At 27.8% G+C, this 10,040-nt stretch overlaps 1 protein-coding gene across 1 annotated transcript; it reads left to right on the top strand.

Annotated features, from left to right (window-relative positions):
- The first annotated feature begins 6,605 nt into the window (after nt 1–6,605).
- LOC145840558 (kelch repeat and BTB domain-containing protein 12-like) lies at nt 6,606–9,757 on the top strand. Its single transcript, XM_082947862.1, has 2 exons — nt 6,606–6,738; nt 8,268–9,757. Exons 1-2 carry the CDS (start codon nt 6,606–6,608, stop codon nt 9,755–9,757), a joined length of 1,623 nt encoding a protein of 540 aa, XP_082803988.1.
- Nucleotides 9,758–10,040: the final 283 nt, after the last annotated feature.

Raw genomic sequence — 10,040 nt, 5'->3', positions numbered from 1 at the left:
GCATAATTGGTAATCAGCTGTACTTTTCTGTCTATTCGTAGTGTTATTTACTACTTTCCAAGTTTTAAATGAAATTTTCTTAAATTTTCTTACATGTTTTCATTGTATGCTTTAAAGAGTTATGTAAAGGTTTTCTGTAAATTTTTTTAATATATTTTGTTACTTTTGTAGTTTAATATAAAGTGCTAGAAGCATAAGTAAAAATTGTATTTTTATTAACTTCTTAAAGTCTTGAAAGTATTTATATTTGTTTTAAGAGTTATTTTTCATTATTATATTTTTTTAGCTTGATATAAAGTAAAAAAAAATATTTTAGACAACTATTAATAATGTTTAAATGAGTTGACTTTTAGTACAAAATTTAAGTTCTATAATTTTAAATGTTTAAGGAATGTTCTACTGTAATGCATCCCTGGTAATAAGTAATTTCTCGAATATCAAAATGAAACTGAACGGCCAATCATTAATCAACATAATTTTTAATTGCAAAGCATTTGTAGTTTAGTGTAAAATTGTATTGTTCCTGATGAAACTTAGTTAGAAAAAATACTTTTTTACAACTGGCTAGTCAATTCACGGCTTTTTGGTCCATAAGTTGTATACTTGGCTTTGAGTAGTTGAAGCAGTTCATTTATTGCTAATTAGTTTTTGAACACAAGTTCTATACTTGGCTTTTAGTAAACAAGCAGTTCACTTAAAACCAAGTTGTATTTGAGTTTGCTGCTTGTTTGAGCATAAGTTGTGCACAAGTACTTGTTTTAAGTGATTGAAGTATTTATAACTGACTTCATTTTTGGATTTAATAGGACAATGTTTTGACAGATTAAGTAAGCAGGAAAAACTGAAGGTAAAGTTAAGAGGGAAGCCAACAGTAATGAGTTTTATAAGTAAACCTTCTTCAAATATTGGTAAACACCATATAAATAGTTAAAAGGGTAAATATTTAAGGCAAAAATATTGGCTTTGTTAATGTAAGGTGAATAATTCTTTGTATTGTTTTCCATTTTTATTGTTTCGTAAAGAAGTATATTTTTGAAGTCTGGTTTTACTAATAATGGTTGTGTTGCTGCGATGATGAGAGAGTATGAGGGTATATAGATAATTAAGTTGGCCTTAAGCTTTTATCCAAATAAGGTGTAAAGGAAAGTTTGATATTTGCTCAAAATAAGTCCACTTCAGATTATTAAAAAAATAATGAAAACTTAAAAGTTTTAAGGTATGTACTAAAAATTACGACAGTGTATAATTCTCATGAGTTACCTGACTCAGGTTACTATTTAGAGGAGATGATGAAGGATATTTTCTGTAAAATAGCTAGAATTTTTAACATTTTAGATCTTTTAGTAGATGATAGCCCAAAACTGTAAGCATATAACTAGTCCCTTAAGACCAACTTGTAAGCTAACTTCACAAAACATCCAAAATTCAATTTTAAATAATGTACTTTAGGTATATAGAAGAAAAATTATTTCTAAAATAAGTCAGGCTAAATATTTATCAGCTATAACAGATGAAAGTACTAATATAAGTGACTAAACTTAGCTAGTTATTTTTTTAGGTGCATTAAATTATAAGGTCAGGTTGTTATAAGTTTTTAAGTTATTTTTGTCCTGATTCTGTAAATGCAGAAGGTATTTCTGTTTTTATTTTAGAGCAGCTTAAGGTTGTGCTACAGGATAATCATAAAAATCTTAAAGCTCAAACTTTTGATGGATCAAAGGTAAAGAAAGGAAAGGAAAAATGAGTTCAGACCAAAACTAAAAATGTATTTAGAAGTGCTCATTACATACATTGTAATTGCCATCAAACGCAGTTAGTCATAAGGAAAGCTTGTAGTAAAATGATTAAAGTATTCAGTTTATAAGATTCTTTGGAAAGCTTAATCTTTTTTTAATCAAATCAGATGAAAGTATAAAAGTTCAACATAAATGTACAGAAGGAAGTTTACAACATGATATAATACTAGGTGGAGCTGTTTTAATTGAATTTAGAATATCTTAGTGTTCTATTTCAGTGAGTACAGAGCTTGTTTTCAGAAAGAATGTATCCAAAACAAATTCAAAAAAAATTAATGCTAAGAAGTTTAAGATTCTTTTTGTTAATGATATATCTGTTATTATGTTTTAGTTTTTTTAAATCTAATTTATCCCAAGTACAGTTAAATTGTTGTAAATAATAGTTATATGAGTTTTATAATAGTTTTTCTGAAACTTATCCTTCAACTAATGTTTGTAAGCTTAGGCTATAATTTAGATTTATTACCATAGGGATGTCTTGTGTGAAGAACAAATGGAAAATTTGTAAAAAAAATTCAGGGAAAAAATTATAGATAGTTTTTTTAATAAAATATTGTCTTTAGAAAAATTATTATTACAATCCCTGTATCAACTGTGGAAGCTGGAAGGAACTTTTGTTTCTATGAAAAAGATAAAAAAAACTTTTTAACAAGCAGTATCAGCAATATTAGGTTAAATGCACTAGTTGTACTTACAATAAAAAAGTCCTCGGTTAATAAAAGGGTTCTAACATAATAGGAACATTTTCAGGAAATTTTTTTTATAACATTTTATTAGGCTAATAAATACCACAATTAATTTTTAATAGAAAGGAAAAATTACTGTTTTAAACTTATTTTATATTTTCAATATTGTTATTTTTCTCAGATGAGGGAATTTATTTTACATTAAAAAAAATTTTTGAAAAACTTCTTAAATTGATGTTGACCAGCGGGTAAAGCTGTTATTAAAATTTTAAGTTTAAAAAAAATAGTGTTTTACAATTAATTTGAATTCTAAGCATAGTGTATATTTTTATAAAAATGTTATAGAAATTTTGGTCTAACACCAATTTTGGTCTAAAACTTTAAAAAGGTTTTTTCATCTGTCTTGTTTGTCTTTATATTAACAACTTTTAAGGTAGTTTATCATAAAATTAGAATTTTTTAAATTTTTCTTTACCTTTACATTATAAAAATAATTTTTTGAGCCTATTTTATTCTAATACTGTCAACATGGTACACTATAATTAGTTTTATGAAAATTTAGTAGTTTTACAAGTTTGTTTTTTAAATAAATTGAAAAATTAAGTTTTCTAAGGTGAAAATGATGCAAATATTATTTAAAAAAAAAAATCACTCATTCAGTTTCTGTGACCATCAAAGTTAGTAAAATAGTTAGCTAATCCTGGATGTTGTAGAAACTCTTTATTATTGCAGGATCTTAAATATGGCCCGGCCACAGTATTTTAACTTCCTAAAAATTTTACATAACTTTTTACTAAACATTTTTTAATGCTTTTTTTTGCTGTTTACTTTAAAAAAAAAAGCTACTTAAATCAGGTATTATCAGAGATCTGTGAAAATAATGAAGATTTTTCAATTTTCCTTTTTTCACATATGGTTACAATTTTCATTTTATTTACAATGATTAATGTTAAAAGTATGAAATTTGTTTTTGTTGTTTATTTTAAAGAGGTAGGGTGTACTTGGGTAATATTTGCTAAACTTATGAGGAAATATGATCTGAATGTATTTTGGCTTCATTAAAAAAAATCTAAACTAAAACTTACAAAGTTAAAAAGTCTGTATAAAAAAGTAATTTCAACCCGAAAAGTTTCTGGTTTTGCGATTTTAATAGCAAAAACATCGCTTGTACATGTCCTAGACTTATAATTTATATCTCAAATGAAAGCTTATAATTCAAGCCATAAATTATAGACATTTTGACTACTTTTGATGTATTATGACGTCATTATTACACAAAATCTGCAAGGTTTCTCTGTAAAATCAAACATTTTTCTAATGTTTATTGCAAACTCTTCTGTTGTTTTTACTCTTAGTGTCTTTTGATTTTGAATGTAAAATGTGTTGAGTTATCTAGCCAGAAAGATATTAATGATGTAATGCCATTTTATTTGCATGTTGATTTAGATAAAAGATACTTTTTAAATCATTTTACATTATTCTAAATCATGATTATTGAGAGCACCTGTCTTAGAAACTAAATGTAAAAAAAGCAGAATTTGTTATCGATATTAATATAAAAGTACAATTTTACGGACAAAATTTGCATATTTTTTGTAATAATGACGCCATAATACATTAAAATCTGTCAAAACGCCTAAAATTTATGCCTACAATTATAAACTTTTACTTTAAATATAAATTATATATTTAGTACATGTTTTAGTGATTTTTTTACTTTCAAAGTCGAGAATTCGAAAAATATGTGATTTTTGGGACTGATATTAGTTTTTTTTGGCAGCGACTTTTAATTTTGCAAAATTTTATTTTTTATTTTTTAATTTTTTTTGATGAAGCAAAAACACATCAAAACATATCTCCTCATGAAATTTACAAAATGACTAAAACAAGTGCAGACTCCCTACCCCTATTTAAAAATCTGAAAGTATGTGAATTGTCTTTGTTGTTTCAAATAAAACTTGAAGTTTTAGATTGGTTTACTCTATTTTTAATATAGATCATATATTTCTAAGATATATTGGTTTAGTTTTTTGATAAATACTTGTTTCAAAGTTGTATTAAAGGTTGTAAAATAGGTTTTTTTAGTTATTTTAATCAAAAACTGAAAAAAAAAGTTAATACTTAATTTTTTTAACGAGTGTAAACTTTATAATTAAATGATTTTTTTTTATTTTATTTTATACAATAATAACTCTTACTTTTTGATATTAAATGATTTGTATACATAAATTAGATAAAAAAATTATATATATATGTATATGTAGTACTTTGTATCAAAAAATATAAATATTAAATTTTGTTATTTAACCCTTTGTGGATTTTTTGTTAAGTGTATTTAAAACTTTAATGTTTTACCTACACAATGTTAACAAATTAGCTTTATTTAATTTTTTACAGCTAACTTTTTGCTGCAACCAAAGCTAGAAATACTATTTATCTAAAATGTAAATGTAGATTTGATAACATCAAATTAACTTTATTTCTAGAAACAAATTGAAAATTTTAAGTTTTCAAAAATGTTATAAATCATTTTATTTAGTGTATTGAACTTTGTCATTGTACATTTTGTTTAATTCAAATTTTAATGTGTATCTTCCTTGGCATACTATCAATATCAACCCGCGTTCTAAATCCACCTTATCAAAATTAATCCAATCTTTTTTCTTTTTTTTTCTTCATTTGTCAATTTATTATATATATATATTTTGCATCTTTGATATTTATTTTTAAATTATTTTTTACTATCACTGTTAACATTAACCCTTATTCTCGGTCGGTAAGCGGTTCTTGAATTTTACTGGTTGGATTTTAATCGGTCGGATTTTGATTGCGGGTGGATTTTGAACGTGTCCCATCTTTTTTAACCAATTAAAGCAACGATTTTTGACAGTAGTTTCTGAATAGTGAATAATAATTATTTTAACATTAATTTCTAGTTCTTTATATTTATTTTTAATAAAATATTTTATGGGTTTACAAAAATGGCAACACATTGGGGGTAAAAATCAAAATAAATTGCCTAGATAACAGTTGGTACTCTCGATTCAATTTTTCGTTTATCTATGAACTTTTAACTTAACCGCATACTTTAAAAGAAAATTCAACTGCATTAGAGGAAGATTAAATTGCTTTTCCCGTTATGACATCATCACGCGTCGTTTTTGATGTGTTTTTTTCCTGCAGATTCTTCACTTTATTGAGCTAGCTTTGTCCCCGGCTTGTGGTTATCAACATCAAAATACTACTTCGTACTAAAATGTGATAAAATAACCAAAAGAAAAAGCTAACAATGGTAGTCATCAAATTAAGAGCCTTATTAAGAGTTTTTTCCTCAATAACTTTTCTTACTACTTTAAAACTTATGTTCGAAAAGTAGGTCATAGAAGGTAGATTTTGTTTTTAAATGACACATTTAGTCCACGGGCTGCAGTTTACTAAAAGATTTTATTTTATTTTTAGACAACTTTACGTTGAACCAAAAGGTTTTTAGCAATAAGTATAAGCTCTTAAATATTTAAGATAACTAAATTGTTTGAATAGTTTAAATATCTAAATAAGAATAAAGGTTATACCTGGTAAAAAAAAAACTGTGTATAAAAGTTTAACATGAACTTTGTTTCTAACAACATTTTAGTATTTTTTACATTTTTATTTCCTAATGTAGGTGATTAAATTAATAGCTGTTTTTTACTACTAACAGTAATTAAATAATTTTTAAAGCTTAAATTCATTTCTATAGATGAAGTTGGCCTTGACTTTCTAACTTTAACTTTTCTTTTTCCTTTGTTAGTTGTACAATTTTAAACGTTTAAACAATTAAAAGAATATTAAGACATTTGTGACGTAAAATTGTTGTTTTATAGATAAAATAATACATAAAAATATAATTAAGCTATTTTTTTATACTTATCACAACTTAGTAATGATAAAACTAAAATTAACAAAATTGCTTTATCTTACAAAATCATTGGAAATCAATAATATTTCACTTGTTAATAATTATAATAAGTAGGAAAAATGTAAAACAAAACAACTAAAAAACAATTTTGTATTTGCAGATTATTTAACTTAAGGAAAATAATAAAATAATTTATAACATAAAAAGTATTGATTAAACTACAAAATGCAACGAGATATGATGAAAGAAAATAAAGCCTCACCACTTGTAAACCGGTATAATGCGTATGAATACAAAAGTAATGTAACGGAGTTTGTTAATCGCTGCAAAAATAGTCTTCGAGCAGCTATGGAAAAAGGTAAGGAAGTGTTGTTTTGTATGTTTTCCTCTTTTACGGATATTTCGCTATATACACAAAAAAAAAGTTTTACAGCTTACTTATTTGTAAACTGTAAAAATAAAAAGACGTCTGCATAAAATACAATTTAAAGATATTAATAACTGTGGTAATAAAAGATTGCCAATCATGTTTTGCCTCCTATCATACCTAACTCGATCAATTATAACTCGCTCGTTTTAACCCGATCATTTCTCTGACGAAATAACTCGATTAATTTTAAACTGATCAGTAAAGACTTGTTTATTATTTTTTTTTATAAATATGATTTAACTAAAAAGTAATAACTATTCTTAGTAAGTAATTTTTTTAATAAAATTTATTATCTTTTCTAAAATAATACTTATCTTCACATATTTTTAATATTAATTTTAATTTAACTTATTCTAATATCAAACTGTTTTTTTGTTTCTACTTTTTTTATTAAGTAGCTTATATTAGACCGTTAATTTATTTTATAAGGTTTACTAAACTTTTTGACATTGTAACCTTTGGATATAGGTACCTTTAATAATAATACTAACTTATACTAATAATACTTAGAGCTACTCTATATAAAACTAGGCATGACAATAAATGAACATGTTGTATTAAAAGAACAATTGCAAACACTAAGAAATATATTAAAAACATCAAATTTATAAAACACTTTAAATGTGGTCAAAACCTTTACACAAGATTTAATCTAGCTAAGATATACTTTAAGAATGTATTAAACAAAATAAAATTTAACTACTTAAAATGTAAATAAGAAATACTTATTAAAATAATACAAATAAAGAAACAGCTTATAAAACACAAGAAAATAATGTAGTTGTCTATTCTTCATTATCACGTTTACTGCAGCAGGCTGTGGCTAAATTCCCCCCGTCTGTCTGTTGTATCAGCTTATATAAAACATTCCATAACTCAATGTTGCATCAGGGTTTCTTGTATGCACTTTATTTTCTCCTTTTGTCAACTGTATTAACCTTACATCAGTATAAAACTTAAACTTGCGAGCTTTCTCTTAACGCTTAAATTAAATTTTAGCCCAAAACTTCGAACCAAATCTAAACAGTAATCAAGTGCAACTTGATATCCTGTTACAACATTTTTAAATTTTGTTTTTGTTTAGATTCTAAAAGTAAGCTGTTATGACTATATTTAATTTCGAATTATATTTAACTTTCATTAATAGGATAACTTTTACTTAAGTAAATTCAGATATTTAAAGTATAACAAATCAGATACGCAGTTGTTTGGTCACACATTTTAAAAATTAAAAAAAAAAGAATAATAAATTGAAATGTATATAGCATTGTAAAAATGCAATTAATAGTATCTACAAAATGCATTGTTTGTGCAAATAGTTTTATATCAAAGACATTATCAGAAAAAGAGCAATATAGTAGGTATATTTGATAACTCTCTCTTAATATCTAATTGCGTAGATTCATGAATGGTTACAGTAAGCATTTGTATATCAAACAACTTATAATTATTTGCAGAGACATTGAACGTTGAAGATGAGAGTACTATACAAGTTATAAAAGTGAACAGCGTTTTCTTGGAGGGAAATGTAAAGAATTCCATCATCAGCATTGAAAATAAAATCAATTTTAACAGCATAGCGGCACTCAATTGCTTGTCAAAAATTGTGAAATACACAAATACATTCAAAAAGTTGTTAGAAAAATTACATAAAAGTTCAATGCGCTACACTGAGCGCAACTTTAAAACAATTGCGGAATCACACGACTTTTTAGAACTGGATTTGAAGCACGTCATAAAAATACTTTCAAGCGACGAGTTGAACATCGATTCGGAGCTGGAAGTAATTTTTGCAGCAGACACGTGGTTGAGCCATGACATTCTCGAGCGCGGCATGTTCGCTAAACGTCTTTTGTTGAGAGTTCGTCTTCACTTGCTGTCGGATCCCGCTTTAAAGCACGTTTTGAAACAAACGTCTTGTTTTAGCGCTGATGAAGACTGTGTTGTTATCATTGAAAACTACTTGGGCAGAAACAGAGACTCAATGTCAGGGAATGCTAGCGTTGCTGCCAGGTGCTGCAAACAACCCAATTTTGATTTTCTGTTTTGCGGTGGCGTTCGTCACTACGGGTACACCGGTGACGTGTTTGCAGTGGGCGCAGGCCAAAGCTGCAAAAATATAAAACATTTGGCGAAAATTAAAGATCGGCAAAAACTTTTCAAAGCGGTTTGCATCAGAGACGAAGTTTACTTGTTTCCGCACGACGCCGAAGGAAACTCGAACGCCCTTCGGTCCGTGGAAAAATACTCTTTAAAGACGAACCAATGGCAAGTTGTGGCTGAAACTCTCGACGACCGCGAGCTGTTTTGCGCCTGCTCATTTGTCGACGACGTTTACGTCATTGGCGGACGTTTGTGCGTAGAAGTAACCGGCTCCTGCCTTAAGTTCAACGCAAAAAGCGCAAGTTGGCGCAAAACGACGCAGATGAGCGAAGCGAGGCACTACGCGGACTGCGCGGTGTTCCAAGGAAAAATCGTGGTAACCGGCGGAAGCAGAACAGACAATGTGAGAGATGGATCACTTAATTCGGTTGAGGCGTACGACCACGTCAGCGACACGTGGACGATTATGCCAAGCATGGTCAGAAGAAGGTACCTCCACAAAGTAGTTTCGATTGGGAGCAAGCTTCACGTCATAGGCGGTTACATGCAATACGTCATAGACGGTGGCGAGAGTTTTGAGGTGTTCGATTCTGTCAGCAACAAGTTTGCCTTGGTCTACCACTCGAGCCAGTGCTTGAGTAAGGTGAAGGACAATTACGATTATTTGCAAGTCTTGAACCAACCTGCTGAAGTTTTTACGTTGGGAAACAAACTGGTCATGTTCGGAAACTACAGCGCGTACGTTTACTTCTACGACGTGGAAAGCGGCGAATGGACGGAAGAGCAGTTACCCATGACCAATAGTTTGCATCGGTATAGCGGCGCTAAAGTGCCTCATGCTTGACTTTAAAGTTTTGTGAAAATATTAAATTCGTAGTTATTTAATCTCAATAGAAATAATTTTTAAATTAAAGTTTTTTATTATAGTTAAGAATTATTTTTATCAGTACAAACTAGAATAGTTGAAGTTTTAAACTGTAAATAAAAACTGTCCTCTAAGCTTCGGGCCGGAAGGCATTTAGTTGTTGGTGATAAAATTTTAAAAGTAAACTTTTTAGGGCTGCAGATGTAGTTATAATTACAACAAGACTTTTTTTTTACCATTCATTACTTACCCAGACTGTTTG

Source organism: Thalia democratica, chromosome 1, assembly GCF_965202585.1.
Source record: "Thalia democratica chromosome 1, ktThaDemo2.hap1.1, whole genome shotgun sequence".
In the NCBI taxonomy this organism is placed as follows: Eukaryota; Metazoa; Chordata; class Thaliacea; order Salpida; family Salpidae; genus Thalia; species Thalia democratica.
The sequence above is the reverse complement of the archived record's forward strand: the minus strand, read 5'-3'. Positions and strand labels throughout refer to the sequence as shown.